General features: G+C 31.4%; 2 protein-coding genes across 4 annotated transcripts; one reads left to right on the top strand and one right to left on the bottom strand.

The window, feature by feature from the left end:
- Nucleotides 1–2112: 2112 nt before the first annotated feature.
- Nucleotides 2113–18718, bottom strand: LOC106052136 (uracil phosphoribosyltransferase homolog). 3 transcript variants are annotated; one of them, XM_056032075.1, is made up of 8 exons: nt 18381–18718; nt 16482–16524; nt 15413–15482; nt 15068–15130; nt 14728–14889; nt 14288–14386; nt 8788–8932; nt 2113–2983 (listed from the first exon to the last, which is right to left on the bottom strand). In XM_056032075.1, the coding sequence occupies exons 1-7, from the start codon at nt 18593–18595 to the stop codon at nt 8826–8828; spliced, it is 759 nt and encodes a 252-aa protein (XP_055888050.1). In that variant the 5' UTR covers nt 18596–18718; the 3' UTR covers nt 2113–2983; nt 8788–8825. The 3 variants fall into 3 exon arrangements, with proteins under 3 accessions (XP_055888050.1, XP_013062864.1, XP_013062862.1); XM_013207410.2 differs by lacking the exon at nt 2113–2983 and adding an exon at nt 7874–8333; XM_013207408.2 differs by lacking the exon at nt 2113–2983 and having other exon boundaries at nt 7874–8932; nt 18381–18717.
- LOC129926655 (uncharacterized) lies at nt 12326–13351 on the top strand. Its single transcript, XM_056032077.1, has 3 exons — nt 12326–12683; nt 12801–12865; nt 13023–13351. The coding sequence occupies exons 1-3, from the start codon at nt 12440–12442 to the stop codon at nt 13176–13178; spliced, it is 465 nt and encodes a 154-aa protein (XP_055888052.1). The 5' UTR covers nt 12326–12439; the 3' UTR covers nt 13179–13351.
- Nucleotides 18719–19227: the final 509 nt, after the last annotated feature.

Below are 19227 nucleotides of genomic sequence, written 5' to 3'. Positions count from 1 at the left end.
TAGTGTCTGTACTTTTTTGTATGTAAACTTTGAAATCTTACCTAAAAAGAAATTCTCACAATAATGTATTGTTTAAAAAAAAAAAACACTAGATGATAGGCATTTTATATGCTGTGATTTAAAGGAAGGTCAGCCTGCCTTTTGGAACATAAACATAAGCTTTTGTTAAGGGTTAGGTATCAAAATATGAACCTTCCAAACTATGGTGCTTTATGTTTGGCTTAACACAAATTCTCTCAAAGAGGCATCTAAAGGGGTGTATGCCACCTTAGTAAGTTTTCAGCAGTATGCTTGTCTGCATTGATAGATTTTACAGAACAGAAACTCTTTCATGATACAAGTAATCAAGCATAGACATAATTAGATCAGGGGTAAGAATGAGGGAAAGATGCATTGACCAGCATTTTACCAGAACTAGTTTTCCATTTGAGACATGGAAAAGATAAAAGAACTGAAAGAAAAAAGATCTAATCTTTAGAAGCTACAGCTTAGGGCAGAATCTTCTGATACTCAATGTCTCATGTGCAAATGGGTGGCAAAAGTAATAGGATGGAGATTTTCTGTCAACTCATGGTCATGTTGACTCTTCAACTAATACTTAAACAATCATACCTAGAGTGTACTTGTTTATGGCCAATCAGAAACAATGTGTCAATGCCAAGTCCATATGTCAACTAATGGTCATGTTGACTCTTCAATTAATAATTAAAACAACCATACCTAGAGTAATTGTTTGTTTGTTTTATATGTTTCAGATGTTCCTTCAGAGTTGAAGATAAAAGTTTACTTCCTAGTCCAAACCTGCGCAGAACGACAGGGGATGGGAGCTGGCAGCGTTGAACCCAGGACCATCGATAAACAAGTCTGAACGACAGTCCAGTGCATAAAACGCACGACCAGGCAGCATCCAGTTTATGGCCAATCATAAAAAAATGTGTCAATGCCAGGTCCATTTTATTTAATTTTATTCTACAAATGAAACAATTTAAAATTGGTCACTGAAAATTTGATACAAACATGGAAGATAGAGATAGCCTTGCGCCACTATTTCATGGATGACTTCAGGGTAGTGGTAACAAGCTGAAGACTGACTTCTATGACAACTTATTATTCATGTTAACTTTAGTCTGTTGGACCAGTGGGGCACCACACAAGATTTGTTGACCGTCTTCCTCCATTCCTGTCTTTGCCTTGGATAGAACCTCTTTCAATGGCAGGCTCGTCCATTCTATTATGTTGTCTTACTATTACTTTCTCTTGACTTTTCTTCTTTTTCCTGGTAGGCCTACTGTTCCCTGAAGGAAGTTCTTTGTGAGCCCCTAAACACCACTGTAATATGGCCATGGAGTTTTGGTTTGCATTTTGTTTTTTACAATACTTAGGTCATCGTGGGGTCCTATTGCTTTAATAATCTATTCATTTGTCATGCAGTCTTTAAATGTGATACCTAGGATCCTTCTGTAGCATCTTAATTCCATAGCTAGAGACAACTTAACTTATCATCTAATGTAATAATGTATATTTCAAATGGCTAGCAACTTGATGTAATTAATATCATTACTAATAAGGTACCGAATCAGAAACCCCATTAGTAACGAACCATGCTAAGAATTACTCCCTTAGAGCAAGCGAAAGGAAGTGGGAAGTGAATTTTAAGGTCTCCTTGCTCCCATACAAGGACAGCCTAATGCCGCACACAAACCAGTTCTCTCTATCAAATCATTGTCCTGATAGTCCTTCATGCAGAACGGGACATTTATAAAGAATGTGGTCTACTGTTTCTTTGTCCTCTATCCGATGGCAACACCATGTGGTGTAGTTTTCTCAAATCGTCCAGTTAACACCTATTGGACAGTGACCGGCTCAGAACTGGGCCTGTTCCACGTGATTGAGTTGCTACCACGCATCCTTTCCGTCTGGTCTACTCAGCTGCCTGTGAAGATCAAGGGCTTTGTCTGGAGCGTCCCAGCTATCGTACCAAAGTGCCAACAATAAGGTGTCGGATATGGATCATACACTTCCATAAGTGCATGGTTCATAATACATGAATGCCATCTGTTGTGCGGAATTAAAAAAAAAAAACAACCAATAGAAGTAACACTAACAAGAGACTTTGCGCACTGTAACATATTTATTGTCAAGAGTGCATTGGTTTATATATTTACAAACAAGAAACAAAAATGTATAGAGCCAATGGGAATGCCATCAATTATTCTACAAGTTTTATTAAACTCAATGATCACCCCCCTCTACATTACAAAATGTGTAAAAGTCAAGTACTCCTTACTGAATAATATTCAATAAATCAAAACGTGTGCTTGCTAGGTAGCAGTTATATCTCATACAAAATATTAGAAAAAAAAATATGTTTACATTAAAACAAAAATGATGGAAATAACATACTGATCCACTTGATCATCTTACTGATGAAACCAAACTTCAAGTCTGCTGAGTTCCACTGAATGGAGAAGTTGCTGTTGTATTTACACATGAAGTTGAGTACACTTCTAGGGAAGACAGCTGCATGTTATACTTGAATGAGATTCACAATGAAACAGTGAAGAAGAAACTGTTTCTACTTCAAGAACACAATATGAAGTTATTTAGAGCTGGCAACTCAGACAAACTGGACTACATACACAATGGGTTAGTGTGACCTGAGTTTTGAACTGGAAGAAAGTTGAATACAGATATCTGCTTACATTTATGTAAAGCTGTATGCTCATCCAAACAGTGTTTGAACTTTTTTAAAAATAGAATAACAAAACAATGTTTAATTACCCATCCTCAGCAATGGATTCATTTGTATTAGATATGGCTAAATATGTAGGTTAACGCTGGTGCTTTCTTAATTTTGAAACTTTACAAGTGCCAAGTTAAAAAAAAACAAAAAACACCAACTTGGCACACTTTGTTTTTCCATGTTCACTGCAGATCAAATAAACTGGAATGTAGGAGAGTGCTGCAACCTGGCCAGGCACATCTTTTAGACAAAATGAAAGAAACCAGAGAATAGTTACATCTCTGTTCATTGTAATTATTAGGTTTATTATACAATAATGAAATTTTAAGGCTTGGATATAACTAGATAAAAAACAAAAAAGCTCTAACTTTCAGCCCATTTCAAATCAAGTTTTATAGCTCACTGCCCCCTATACATTTAGTTCTACTGAATACATCTATTGAGTATGCTACTAATTGTTCATTCACAGTAACAAAATACTACAAAAGTCTGTAAACCAGTACATGATTTTAAAAAAATGACATACATATATATAACCATAAATAATTGTGGTATTTCAAAAAAGGTTTCCATGACAAAATACTGAAGCTTATGTTCTGATTGACTGTGAACAATATGTATTTAAAAAAAAAAAGCCTAACAATAACAAGGCAAGGCATGAGCAATGTACTGCTACAAACATTGAACACATTTTGACATGGAAACCGTTACAAGTACATTCTAGAAAAATATAGTTTCAAAATTGGTTAAATGTAACTGTTCTCATAGGTCTTTGACTAAGCATAGAAACAGAATACTTGTTTTAAATATAATATCTGAAATTATTGCTGCACCAATAATATGTGAAAGTTGCAGTTCAGTAACATCGACAAGAATATAAACAGGTCAGAAAACCAATTGAAAAGTAACAATATCAAAGCAATTGGAGAACACGCACAAAATACCAGAAAAAAAAAAGTATAATAAAAGGATTTTAGAACGACTAAAAGTTTTTTTAAACAAACTATTGTTCAATACTTTTGACCCTTGGTAATAGCATTTCAAACTTTTCTCATTTACTTTTAGTATGCTAATATGTCATTACAGTCCATAAAGAACTACTTTATCATTTCATTTCCACTTGGACCAATATATTATTTTCTTTGTTCAAGTCTGGACTTGCTTGTCTTCACATGTAAGAATGACTTTAATGTTCAAGTTTATGTGTATTCTCTAAATAATTTCCTTTGCCCCAAATAAGCCAACCATGGTCAGAGGAGTTTGAGTTTTTGGCACATCGGCACAATTTAGGTCAGAGGAAAGAGGTGATCTATGGCTCTTTAGTATTTCAAAGTTAAGATTCTAGATTATGGTATTTCATTTGTATTTCTTGTGATAATCATATAGATACAGCATTTCACTCAACTTAGATTTACATTTGGAACAAAATGTACAACCACAAATGTATTCCAAGAAAACAAGATGGTCAAACACAAGTATACATAGATGTGTATAATGGCCAATAAAAGATTGAATATGAACTTTACATTTTATGTCATTCAAAAATGTTCAAAATATATGTAGGTACTGGCATGAATGAACACACCCATATTATAAATACAAAGTACATGACAAGAGATCCAAATGTGACAAATAGGAAAGGAAAAACATAAATTCACCCCTTGAAAAAAAATTGGGTTCCTTAATACCAGGGCTCTACATAGTCAAGACATGCCTACCACTTTATCCTTTTTATTTATATATATATATATATAAGCCCTGATTACAAGTTTAAAGAATGTTAATTAACATGCAAGGATCTACTTAGACCAATAACAAGAGTTTTGAGAGTTGGTAAGTAACTTAGTCCTAGAAGGCATGACAATCTAACATAAGCAAAGTTTGATCTATCTACATTAATTACAAGTTGGGTTCATGTAGGCTTAAACAGTATCATATAAAACCTTCATTAAAAAAAAACAAAACAAACTTAAATACCAGGATACCAGTTTCAGGACATAACATCAACTGTTATAACAACTTAGTTATACCACTCCACTCTCTAGTCAAGCATAACATGACTGGAGGAAAAAAAAAACCAACTATCCAAGCCAGAAGTGAAGTCATTTAAATTCAGAGCAGACACCATTAGAAGTGATCAGCCAAGCATGAAATGTATGGTGGCACACATCCACATATAAGTTGAATACATCTGTTGGCTTCGCTTCATAAGAGCTTCAAACAATCATAGAATGGGTTCAACACAAACTATTTGAAGAGTTGACACTATTTTAACTGTGACTTTATTTTAACTTTTATCAGGTTCTAAATAGAAATGAAATGGCCTAAATCTGAAAGAAACTTTTCTGAATAAATTCAGCACATTTTAATTACCCACATAAAAATACATTTTTTTTTTGCTATTGATATATGAAAAATTAAAAACTAGCTAAGGCAACATGGCTAAATAAAGGGAAAAGGTCCAAGACCTCAGTATAACAACACTTCAGAAAATTTCTTCTAATATACATGAGACAATTGTTCCCTTATATCTTATAGATAAGGAATGAACCAACTACAATGATGTTTATTTTTTTTGAGAATTATTTACCTTCAACATATTTATCAAAAGCAATGTCATGTGATTGTCAAAAGGATAGCAAAATGTCTGCAAATATGTTCTCAAAAGATTGGGAAAAAACAACTAATGGGCAAATACAATTACAGAGAAGCACAGCTGAAAGGACAATAAATTCATAAAATGCAGCTAAACAGAATAATTAGTTTAGTTTCAAAAGTAACTTGCAGACTTTTAAAAAATCACACTAAGGAAATGCATGAAAGATATCTCAAAAGTAACAAATGAACCAAAATAAAACAAGGTTGGGTAAAAATAGAGCTGTGTTGTTTTGTTTTACTTATGGCACATCCAAAAAACACTTGAGTTCAGACTTTTGCTTTATTTTTGTGTGTGAAATATTGCACAATCAAATGATTTATTAATACAACTGAGCACAAATAAATGGAGGCCATAGAAAAAGAACATTTAGTGAAATATGTCATATATATATATATAAAACTAGATACCGGTATGTCATTTTAAACCAGACATGCCTACCCCCCAAGACCCAGAATGTGGAACACTCAGGTTGAAAATGTGGAATTTTGGGCCCCAATGTGGAACATAAACACGTTTATGTTTGTCAGCCATACTGTATGCAATATAAATAAAACTTCAATTATATTACTTTAACAACAATACTAGTTTGCTTCTTATAAATTAGATGTAAATAGTATTTATATAATTAAAAGTAAGAAAACCTTTAATTCATAATTATGTCCTTTGTTTTGAAATCAATAGTTCTAACTCCTATAACTATATGATGAATTCTAAAAAAAATTTATTCTAATGACCAAGACTCAAATGTTACTATCTATTTTTTATTTGTTACTACTAGATCTACATCTAAATCTAATGACTAGATCTAGATTATTCTAGATCTACTTGATTATCTATCCTTTCTAGGGCTCTACTCTAGTCACTCTAGATGTCTCTAGTTGTAGATCTAAAATAATTTAAGAGTCTACTAGTCTAGGCCTACATCTAATAAGTCCTCTAAGTCTAAGAACACAGATTATAATAATTATATTATATATTATAGATCTAGATCTAAATATTTATGTCTAGATCTATGGACTTATTGAGAACTAAATTGATTACATAATGATACTTAAAAATCTAAGTCTATTCTATTTAGTATTTCTAGATAGATCTAGAATCTAGATTTAGTATCAAGTATCATCTAGTTATCTAGTATTATGATTATCTAGTGCTAGACCTAGAAACTAATTTAGACTATGGAATATAGATTAAGTAGATATATAGCCTTATTTAGGCCTTAGCCTTACACTTTACAGTGTCTAAGTTAATTAATTACATTTAGGTCTAGACTCTAGAATAAAGTATTTAAAAAATAATCATTTTTCTTAGATTACTTAGAAACCTAAGAAACCAGTTGTCTGAGTTGAGTTAGTGTTAGAATACTAGAATAGATCTAGATCTAGACTCTAGTGACAATCTAGTCTAGCTAGACTAAGTCTAGTACTACTAGATCTACTACTTACTTACTAGTAGTACTAGTTATCTAGACTAGACTAGTACTAGTAGTAAAAGTAGTAGTAAGTAGTCTAGTCTAGAGTTAGAGCCATTGTCTGATTTGTCATTGTCGGGAAAAGAAAGGGATTTGAATGGAACATTTGGGCAATTTGGCTTATTAATTACTTATTAGTACTTGCTGTCCGCACTTACTAGATTCTAAGAATTCCTCTAGTATCTAGATTCTATACCTAGACTACTAGATCTATGTCTAGATTCTAGATCTATGTCTAGAATCTAGATCTAGCTCAACCATATCTAATATCTTCGTAAATATTATATAAGATAAGATAAGATAAGATTACGGGTCTGGAAGGAGATGAAAAGTAAACAATAAACACAGACCTATATATATATATATTTTATTTTGCATTCAGTATTTTCATTTCGCACTATTAATAAATAATGAAAAATCGGCGATTTTGTGTGTGTGTGTGTGTCGGAATTCAGACTTGGCGGAACAAAAAATCGTGAATGTGGAACGGCGGAACATGTGAGCTTTTTTGATGCTTTTGCGGGACGGTCCCGCATAATGCGGGACTGTAGGCATGTCTGTTTTAAACTAATAAAGCCTACACAAGTCTATTTATATGTAAAATGGATACAAAAATAAATGTAGTCTTAGAAAAGTTGTGAAGAATTAAAAAGTAAGAAATGCTTTAAAACATTTTAAATTCTTTTAGATGCTTGAGAATCTAGAACTACAGTACATTCCACCTTTATTTTAAATGCAGCTTAACATGTTAGTGTATTAAGTAACAAGGTCTTATTAAGCTCTAGTGCAGTAGGTTCCAACCCATTAAAGGTATCTGTAAGTCCACATATGTCCCAAGCCAAGCCTGTTTATAGTTGAATATGGCTTGTATGAAAGCATGTTGATTTGAAACCTCTACTTTATAGCTTTTTAAGTATCCCTAATATTGGGAAATAGTAAAGAAAAAGTAAAGCGACATAATCTTAAAAATACCACTAAAATGCCTACAGAGCTTTGTCCACCCAAAACTTTCCTTTTGGGAAAACATAAATCAAGGACAGCACTGTGACATCAATACTACATGAGTTCCTATTGGCAACAAAATAACAATAAGCTACAACTTATCCAATTTATCAATTCCTTAATAAAAACATGATGTACTGTTCATTGTTACAGTGTACGAGTCAAACTTTGTTGAATCTCTGAACATGTCAAGATGTTGAGCTGGTGAACACAAGCAGCAGTTTCACTGCCATGTCTTTTTGTTTTTTTTATAAATAAATTCATTTAAAACAATAGTAGTCTCAGAAATTTCAACACTTATACAGCCAAAATGTACACGAAACAAGTCTTCACTTTATTTAAAATTGAAGAAAAAATTCTAATAACTCAATAAAAGAAATATTTAAAAGCGAATACAGGCCAACAGATATGCCTTCCCGATGACCAGTCTGATGTTTCCAGATGACTTAAAACTGCCTCTGGCAAGATAAAAAAAAAAGAAGTTTTACTTGGGCTAGTAAAATATCCTGGCTAGCTATTTCTGTTAAAATGGCACCTATTTCCTATTGGACTTCATTGAAGGTAGTTGTTAGTGGAATTTTAAAAAAGTAAATGCTTTTAAATGAGGTAAGAAACTATAATTAATTTCACAACATACAAAAAAAAAAATAAAAAAAACCACCCAGCTAATTCCACAGAGTACCCATAACTAACAATATTGTTTACACAAATAACATATGGCCTGTTATTTAAGGCAACTTTTACTTTTGTAAGGGAGGGATTACAAAAAAAATGAGCATCTTTCAAAAACCTTACAGCATTCTAACAATTAGGAAAGTGATTGTCTTCTCTCTTCACTGTACCTATAGAGCTTCACCATATGGTGTATATACTTCATTAACTATGACTTTTAGATAATGCTTAGTTACATACTGCAACAGCTTTGTTCACAAGTTTCATGACTCTAGTTATTAGTCTGTTCCAAAATATTTTTGCCCGAAATGACTTGGGGCCACAGGATGAACCTCTGAGGTTAAAATTGTCATTCCTGGAAATTCTGTCACCAGTTGATTGGCAGCTGGCAAAATAAAAAAAAAAAAAAAAAAAAATATATATATGAGTGTTTCTCCAGTACTGGTTACAACTAGGTGTTGGTTCACTAAAAAGTCCGTATTTCATAAGATTGTTATTCAAATGTGACAATTTGCATTACATTGCATTAAGAAATGGTTAATCTATAAATTTTGATATTTTGAGCTCATAAGGTGCTAGGGAAATATTGAAATTGTAAAAAATGTGTGAAATTACTACCCAAAATGGCGGCTTTTGATGTAACACGGAACACCATGGTATGATTGAATTAATATCATACTAAAACCAAGGGGCATAAAACTTCCATCTTTGTTGGAATATGTTAACAAGATCCTCATATTTCAATGTCATTATTTAGTTTTTCTCAAGGTTATCAAAATATTGATTAAAAGCGGCCACAAAAAGGCGTTTGAGGCGCATCGCGATGTGTCCCACTTTATACGGAATTACAATCCTCTATGAATTGTAAACAAGAAATAAATAATATGCTCAACATTGCATTTCTGTTACAACAAGCATTAAAGATTTCTTTTAAAGTATTTTTTTTGTTAAAAGCTTTCTAAACATGCATAACGAGCTTAAAATAGGTCGAGGTGTCCCAGATGAAGCGCCTGTGCTGCGTGTGTTAAGAATGGGATTATTTTTCCCACGACACTACTTTTTATGAATGAGAGTTCTTTTGAGCATCACAGGTATTGTGTAGAACAAAAGAAGTGCCGTTTCCGCTGGAAATACTAGCGTAGTAATTAACAGGAGTACGTAAACAATAGCGTGTCCCACAATTAACCATTGATGCGCCTCAAGCGTCGACACGATCAATCGCCGGCAATCTTGCACAAAAACCTCATTTAATCTGTTTTTTGTGATCTTTTGTGAATCAACAACCCATCAGGTACGTAGATATTTCATTATTTTACTGAAATTTAAGCTTATTACAAATAAGTTTGATTGCAATATCCTAATCGAAGTGCTTTTTTATTACGAGGTTACTAAATTTAACCATTCAATCATGACGTCACGTGAAGCGTCTTGAACACAATTTAGTCTTAAATCGTAAAGTTAATCAATTTTAAAGCCTGTTACTAAACAAAAAGTTTATATTTCTAAATCAATTATGTTGATGTAATAGTAGACGTGTGTAGGGATTTAAATAATTAATTTGTTTTTATTTTGAATAGTAAATTGGATTAGGCGTTGAGGCGCTCCATGGGACCCCGTGCTGGTGTTTTCCATGCATAAATTATGGCGTCACATGTAGCGTCTAATGCGAGTTCAGGATTTGTTACGTTTTCTGTATTCATGGAAGTTTTAATTAAGATTAAATGATTTTAATATATGTAATAAACTATTTTCATAATTAATCATTTTAAATGAACATTTTTTGACATCTTTCATTTTATATTTTTTGTAATTTTACTTTACATCGTTTGGGGCGTTTCAGTGGACACTACTCCGTTTGTTTACAAATGGTGTCCTAGTTTGCGTCTGTTAAGTCCAAATAGATTTTAGTGATAGTTTGTTAAAGATTTTACAGTGTCAGATAATATTAGCTACATCTAAAAGAAATAAAGCGGTACTGTTTAAGAAATATTAAATAATTAAAATTTACTTATTACTGTAAATAAGATTTAGAACTATTTGATCTTTCGTTTGAGGCGCATCTCGGACACTTGTCTTTAAAACTTTAAAGAGCTTAACTCTAGATCTAGAAATCTAGACTGATTAGACCTCTAGACCTAAATCTAGATTTACTCTAGATCTAGATCTAATTATGTAATTCATTATCTAGATTTACTCTAGATCTAGACCTAGATCTAATTATGTAATTCATTATATTATAGCTAGATTTACTCTTGAGTCTTGATCTAGAGTAGAGTAGAATAGTCTAGTCAGTCTAGATCTAATTCAATTATATCTAAATTTAGATCTAAACTAGATTATTAGATTAGAAATCATTAGATCTTTTATGAATCTAGACTAGTGACTCTAGACTAGATCATTAATGACTAGATTTAGAATCTAATTTTAGATTTAGTAATATATTTTTCTTTAAATTGACCAGTATCTAGATTAATCTAGAAAAATATCTAGAGTCTAGATCTATATTATAGACCTATTCTATATTAAAATGTAGATTGTATCTAAAACAAAGTTTGGTTTAACCTGCACTTAATTTCCATTGTATTGTTTATAAAGTATATTCAATTATATTGTATTCAGTTCTTTCAGTCTACCACTGAATGATTATAACTTAAGTTAATATAATTAACAGTACTAGTCCTATACTATTGATTGAGTCTATCCCTATCAAGCAATTATGGGCATTACTAGACTAGATTTAAATAATGCACCAATATATAATATATGTTTATGAAATTTATTAGTAGGCCTATATTATATATAATAGATCTATTTATTTAGATACTTATACATTTTTATAAATTACAGATTTCAGTAATGGAGTATCTGTTAGAGTTTCAAGGCGTCTACAAGCCAAGAAAGACTCTAAATTTACAAGCATCAAAGCCTGAGTCTCTAACACGTGTTGCTGTTTTAGAGCGGAGAGAAAAGGAAAGGTTGAGAAAAGCTGCATACAGGGCCTAGTTAAGCCCACATGAAAAAGCTTGGATAAACAGAAAACGCAAAGAAAGAAAACAGCAAGCTAATAGTCCACTTAATGTCATCTCAGCAGAGGTTGGTGAATCACTAGGTACTGGATTCCAGACTCCAGTGGCAAAAAGAATGGCTGTTTCAAGGGCTTTGATGAAATTGCCTAGGTCACCCAAGAAATATGCTGCAGTTTTTGATGGTCTCACACAAATATGCTCCCCAAGAAAAAGTAAAGCTGTCCATGACATACGCTTTCTGCGCCTACCTGAGAGAAGAAAGCTCATCTTTCTAAACAACATTAAAGAAAGTATCAAAACCTAACTACACTCCACCAACAAAAAAAAAAGTCAGATGTCTAGTGCTCATAGACAAGTACTCTGCAGTATCCTTAGTAAGTACAACAAACTCAGAGGTTGTGCTACTCATTTCTAACATTTGGTCAAGAAGTTTTATGTCCAAGTGCAAATCAGAACAAATTGCAAGAAAAAAAATTAAGTGATTGCATTGCACAAAATGCCTTGGAAACAATATTCATTTTTGACAGTAGAGAGGATGTCTCAAGAACTGATCCCTCTCAAGCATCTGTTAGTGCTCAAACAGGAAAACGTTTCATGCAAAAGCTACTTAACATAAGATGCAGTCTTGCTTATGTGAGTTCTGTTTGAAGATTTTTCTTTACATAGAGGGCATTAATAAATTTCTGATCAAAAAAGGACACAGAGCTTCATCACTTGACTTAACTCTATGCCCAAGAACTAATGCCAATTGTTTTCATAAGCTGCAGCGCATTGAAAGATCATGTAGCAACTGTGGTGTGGATTTAATTAACAAGTATTGAGCCTTTAAAAAATTGCACGGATGAATTAGCAGAGTGGAGTATAGTATGTGGTCAAAGATGACGGATGAGTATGTTCAGAGTGATGGTACACTGCAAAAGGTATCAAAGTGGCGACCAGTAAATAAAGAAGGATCTTTCAATGACCTAGTGAGAGGTATTACACCTAACACTATTGCTTACAGAAATAGAAGCTGTTTCTGCTATCCATGCAGAAATTCATATGGCAGTCAGTGCCTGCATGATGAAATATGTGGCTCTTGGAAGGTGTTCAAACTTCAGAAACAAAATGGTAAGTACTTGTATTTATTATTTTTAAATAGCACTTTACAATTATCTGAGAAAAAAACATTATTCATTTTAAAATTACCTAATTGATTTCTAAATGAAATTGTTTCTTTTTCTTCAGTAGTGCAATCTCAGTCAAATCTTGAAGACTCTTTGGATGTCAGTCCCATATGCTCAAATTCAAAGGTAAAGAGCTTTTACATATAAACATTTTAAAAATTTTAATTGAATCTTATGTTACCTGTATTGTATATAAGTTGTTTTTTAATAATATACCCTGCTAAATAATTTTAGACTCATTTTAGAAATTAAGTATTTCAGCCTCATGTTGTTGTTTTTTCAGGCCCAAACAATTTCCTTCACTCATCAAAAGTACATTGTAAATAGCTGTGTGATTGTCAAGTATGGGGAAATATTCTATCCAGGTATAATTTTTTGCACTGTGTACCTTTTAATTTCAATAAACAAGTTCAAAGTATGTTTTAGATTGAAGTATTAACTTTTCAACATTGCTGGTAATTTTTTCTAACAGGAGTTGTGATAGAAGTCCTGGATGATCAGCGCAGAAATATTTTTTTAAAAAGGCACAGAAATAAAAGAAATATATTTGTATATCCAGAAGTGCAGGACATACAGTTAGTGTATGCAGACATGATTGTTACTGAAGTGATGTTGATACCAATGGCAGTAGTTTGAGAGTGGAATGTTTTGAGTTCTGAATTTGTCAAATAAAATTTGTGTACAGTTTTATGTGTTTTCTTTTCTTTCTTTTTTTTTCAAAACCTTTTTCTGTGTGTTAAAACTAACAAAAGATATAAAATATATATTTGTCAATAATTAAAAATAATAATGATCATTCACTTGTGCACAGATAAGACAAAAATGTAAACTTATAAACATTATTTAAAAAAATGGTGTCCCATGAAGCACCCGCGACATTTTGTGAAATTAAAGCAGCATTTTTACAAATGGGTACTTTATGACTAGAATAGTGAACTTAATAATAAGTCTAATGGATCACTTTAGTGCAAAAATAAAATAATTTCTATATTCTCACAGAATATCTTTTAAAAAAACTTTAACTTGTAGTGTCACAGGTGCTACGGTGTCCCAATTTTTGAATTGAGCTCAAATCCACTTTTTCTATGCAAAAGCATAAATTTCAGCATCTAAAGACTAATATCAATAAAGACAGTTATATTATGCTAAAATACAATGAATTTATCAATTGGTCTTTGTTAAATTATCAAGTGGTGTCCCGGTGATGCACCTGTGACGCAAAAGGGGGTACCCCTTGAATAGACACTGCTGTCAAAATCTACATCTTGCAATTCATTTTCTATTGATAAATTCTTAAAGTGAACTGGTTGAAGAAGTGAATACAGTTGAAATGAAACCAAAAACTTCAACTTTAATTTTTAGCATAATGTGACACTTTTTGGCACCAGTACTGGAGAAACACTCATATATATATATATATATATATATAATGGCTGTAAAACCTAACCAATGGCAATAGAAATGTTAGAAATAGTTTCAAGTGAGGGTTAGCTCGTAGTAATGGGGTGAGTTTATATGAAATGGTTTCAAATGGTTTGAAAAAAATACCTTGTGGTGTGCAGAATAAATTTAACAATATAATATTAGACTCATTCACATTGTTCTGTTGTAATATCTTGACAGCCTTTGCAACAGTGTTTCCAGTACCTGCAGATAATACCTATACAGTTGATTGACACATCACTCAATTTTGGGGGTAAAAATAACTAAAATGTAATCTTAACAAAAAAAAACAAGCAAAATCAACTGGAAAAAAAAGTTGACTACTGACAATAGGATACAAGCAATTTTTTTTTCTATAGTTATTATTATTATTAATAATTTAAAAACAGTTGTAAAAATATTGATGACTCCAACTATTTTCAAACTATCACCTCCCCCTTCATCTTACCCTATGCTAAACTAGATTCAAAATACCCCAACACAAATGAAAAATAAATATGACCAAAAACCAATTCACAAGATATATACAATATATCAGGACTTACACATAATGGGGTACATAAGCAGAACTTTGCGCTGGTTAATGTCCTTTGGAAGATTGGCATAGACAACTTTTGCATCATGTGTGTCTTCATCACTTTGAATAAGAATTTTTCCAATTCTCAGCGATCGACAACAGTCTCGCAACCCTTGCTCCATAGCCTCACCTGTGAAGTGAATGACAAACAGTAACTATCAAGCTTGGAAAGATCTTTTATATGAAATGAAACTTAAAAAAACAAACAAACAACAACTTTCAAACGAATAAAGAGATTAGAGCTTACCACTCCTAAAAGCATTAAAAACAAAAGACTTTCAAATGAATAAAAGAGATAAAGAGCTTACCACTCCTAACAATGCTAACTCCACAGTTTCCTTTTTCATAACGAAGTCCGTTATAAACTTGACCTATGAAAAGTAAAAAAGGAATTTTAAAGACAGCATAATTTTTCTTATACTGTGGAAGCTTAACAAACACATCTTTTGGACCAATCTCAAATAGGTATTTACTGAGCATGTGTTTGTATTACTACACAAAATATTACAAATAAAAGTTTCAGACTATTGAATTAAAATCTACTTTTTCCTGCTTTAAGCTAAAAGAAATGTCTATGTAAAAAAACTTCTGAGATGTTCAATATTAAAAAAAAAAAAAAAAAAAAAAAAAAGCGTAAATGAAATCACTTGTACCTGTAGGTGTTGTGACTGAGCATTTTCTGTAAGGAAGCTTGTTCAGACCCTCCTCCACTATTAATCGAATCTGATAATGATTTAAGAACAATTTTCTACTATAAAAATTAAACATCTATGACAGACCTTAGAGAGTTTTTACATTAAACAACCACTGGTGTAATTTAAGGCTGTCTTCTATTCGAAAACTCAAGCTTGATTTTCTATTTCAAATTTTAAAAAAACTTCTAAATATGGCAATTGAAATAATGATATATTTTTGGGGTGTTTGTATGTACAAAACAATATATTTTTAAAGAATTTATTTAAATATAACTTAATCAATGATGTTTTCCTCAATTAATTTTTAAACTGACTAACTATTATTACCTTTTAAGAAATGCAGAAGGTGCTGGCAATAGGGTTATTATTACAATTGTCATTTTAAAACCCTCAAATCCATTACAAGATAAGATATATATCTAGCCATAATTATATTTAGATTTAATGATAATATTATAAATCCTTTTTTCTTTAAACAATGGCTGCTCAATTTTCTAATCTACCTTTACAAATCTTTCACATTTGTATAATAAGACAATTATGAAAAGCTAAACCTAAATATTATCATTTTGATGTTCTACTTAACAATTTGTAGCACTCATTGTCACAATGTGAATTATTGCCTGAATGTAGCTAAAGGCAGTCTAGATGACGTTTTTTTTTAAAGAAGGTTGGTCAATAACTAAGTTTGTTTACTAGATCTGTCTTACTTTAAAAAAAATCTCCATCAATTGACCTCTTGTACAAATCCTTATAACATGTACTTATTTATGTATATTGTACTTTTCTTCACAAAATATTCAAATGCATACAAACATTCACACACATATTATATATATATATATTATATACATACAGGTTATTCATTCTGATGTATCATCATTCACACATATTCTGACATAAAACTTTCTGTACTATGACTTTCTTTCTCTGCAAAGTAGATCAGCATGTACGATATGAATAAAATCATTAAAAAAAAAAAAAAAAAAAAAAAAAAAAAAAAAAAAAGAATGAAATGAATACAAACCAAGCGATCAGCATAAAATATGAAATCTGTTCTTGGTGTGTTCCTGAGTGAAAAGAAATTTTTTAAAAATATACAAAAATAGATCTATAATAATAGATAGAATAGATCTATATATGATATTTCAAATCTAGATTATGTTAATTATTATATATAGAGAAACTATATAAATTATTAATAATGAAGAATCTGAACATGATCGTTGTCTATGTCTAAATAGATCTAAAGCTGGCAAAACTTTTTTAAAAGAGTTTTTAACTAGTCAAAAAGTCATAAGATCATTCCTTATTCTGCTATCCATCTTTCTCTTCTCCTCCTCCCCCCCAATCTTTATTGTTTTACCTTCACCTCCCTTGAAATTAAATTTATTGTTTTCAATGTCATGTTAATAAGCCACAATAAGTCTAAATCTATATTGACTATATATATAATAAACATTTTTAAACAAGTTTAAAAGAAAAATGAAAGTTTTAAAAATACATTTTTTGAAAGAAAAAAAAACTCAACAACATATTTAGTTATATTTAGATATTCTGGTACATTTCAAAAGACATTTAATAAAGGAAGATAAAAACAAAACAAAAAACACATCAATTGTATTTTTTTAAAAAATATTGGTAAGAAGATTTAAACTAGACAACATTTTACAATTAAAAAACAAGACTGAACAACAAACAATGTATGAATGTATAATATTGACACCAATTCCATAAAATAAAAAGAAAATAGCATTGCTATGATTGCTTTGAAAACACAGGTATTTTTATAGACACTATCTTGGGATTTCTTTGGAACATAAACAATAACAAAATACTAACAAAGATAATAGATTATTAATAGTAGTATACTCCGACGTCACTATAGTCTATACTCGTTACCTGTAGGTAGTGTAGTATACTACTAGACCTAGAGTAAAGTGCGAAGTTCGAGCAGTCCCGATTTGACAAGAGGTTCGAACAGTTCACTTTTTATTGCTATAACTTTTTTATTTGAATGTTTACCAAATTACTACTATATTGCTACTGTGCATGCACCTTTTTTCTTTACTTCCGACACATACTATTTCCTTTTCCTTGTAAAGGCTAAGTTCATGGTGAGGTCAAACTCAGGAGATGTGGAATTATTCTTTTTTACTACCCGGTAGTGAAGGAAATGGGTAATGGGCTTAAGGCTATTTTTAAGTCTGATGGCTCATCAGCTTAAACTTAAAGAGACTATTTGAAGTTGTGGAGGGTGGGAAATGGTGCAATGGATGGTGTTCTTGCGCTGGAGTAAAAAGAAAATGACTTATAGTAAAAATTAAATATTAAAACATGTTTTTAGATATATTTTCTTTGATCTGCTCAAACCTTCCATCAACCCGATCGAGCTTACTAACTGGGAAAAAATCCGCTCGAGGAAAAGTACGCTTGGCGATACTTACCCTATACCTCTTTGACTTTGTATTTAATTTTAACTAAGCCTAGTGATACATTAAATCCAATCTATTTTTATAGAAAAAAACGACGAGGAATTCAGAGATACCATCAGTTTTTTCATAGGTCAGACCGTTACGGTGCTATAAAAATCCAAACTTGAAAATTGCTGCCAGCGGGCTTTATGCGCTCGAACTTCGCACTTTACTATAGATTCTAGATTTATAGAGTTCTGACAACAACAACAACAACAAAAAAAGCCACAGATAACTAGAATACTAGATCTAGATAAGTAGTAGATTATTCTAGATGAATTTACTTAAGACTAAGTTTAGTATAGTATAGTAAAGTTAGACTGCCACTATGGGCACAGCTAAGTTTTAATTATAATTTACTCTAGAGACGTAGATAATACTAGAATCTAGTTTATCTAGATCTAGATAAGACTTTAAATATCATAAGAATAAAATATTAAAATTATAAATACTTGTCTCTGATAACTGTCTGAAGTTCCCGAACACCATCAGTCGGTCGCAATTTGATAAAATTAGGTCCAAAATTATATTCCTCTAATTCATTGAGTTCGTTTTCCTTAAACAGTGGTTTACAATCTTCCGATGTTTTGTTTGAATGAATGACATCGGGTTCCATTGTTTGTAAACAGACCGTTTTCTGTCTATCTTCCTCGTGGTGTTCAGGCATGGTACAGCAGTGCCAGCTCGCCAAATATATTTTTACAATACAACTAGACTAGAGTCTATTTGCGGATAATGAAGCAGTTGTTTTTCTGTTTGCTAGGACTGATAATAGACTGAGCGACAAGCCAAAAAGTAACTAACTACAACTTTGCATTTTAAAGTCCTTAACATATTTAAAATATTTTTTTACGTCAATAAAAAACTTTTGATATTTTTTAAAAATAAATTATTATGTAAGATATGAGAAGAAATGCATAACAAACACTTGTCTGAGTGATAATCAGATTTATTAGGCCGCGATTGAGGTTTCACACATTTTTGAAAATGTATAGTGTATATTTCTTCTTGTCTAAAGATCTCGAGCTAATATAAATTTCTACTAGATTTCTACTTTAATATATGTAATCTTTAAAATAGTGAAAGAAAGGAGCGCTTTAATTAACTCAAAATTTTATTGATTTTTTAAGTTTACTGAAAGTATTGGAGTCATCGCAAAAAACAACAACAAAAAACAAAACAAAACAAAAACAAACTCGTCTGCTATTATTGTCGATTTATCATTAAAAAAATAACATTTTAACATTACATAACAGTGGGACCATCATATTTTTCATTTTACTCTTATATTATATTAAA

Source organism: Biomphalaria glabrata, chromosome 6 (assembly GCF_947242115.1).
Source record: "Biomphalaria glabrata chromosome 6, xgBioGlab47.1, whole genome shotgun sequence".
NCBI lineage: Eukaryota > Metazoa > Mollusca > Gastropoda > Planorbidae > Biomphalaria > Biomphalaria glabrata.
This window is presented reverse-complemented; position numbering and strand designations above follow the sequence as displayed.

Excerpts from the sequence above, each read along its gene's own strand:
- LOC129926655 (XM_056032077.1), top strand. The coding sequence starts at position 12,440 with ATGTGGTCAAAGATGACGGATGAGTATGTTCAGAGTGATGGTACACTG. Across the intron at positions 12,684-12,800 it reads CAAACTTCAGAAACAAAATG|TAGTGCAATCTCAGTCAAAT; the intron begins GTAAGTACTTGT and ends CTTTTTCTTCAG. Across the intron at positions 12,866-13,022 it reads CCATATGCTCAAATTCAAAG|GCCCAAACAATTTCCTTCAC; the intron begins GTAAAGAGCTTT and ends TTGTTTTTTCAG.
- LOC106052136 (XM_056032075.1), bottom strand. The coding sequence starts at position 18,595 with ATGCCTGAACACCACGAGGAAGATAGACAGAAAACGGTCTGTTTACAA. Across the intron at positions 15,483-16,481 it reads TATTTTATGCTGATCGCTTG|ATTCGATTAATAGTGGAGGA; the intron begins GTTTGTATTCAT and ends AATCATTATCAG. Across the intron at positions 8,933-14,287 it reads TTTATTCTGCACACCACAAG|CTGCCAATCAACTGGTGACA; the intron begins GTATTTTTTTCA and ends TTATTTTGCCAG.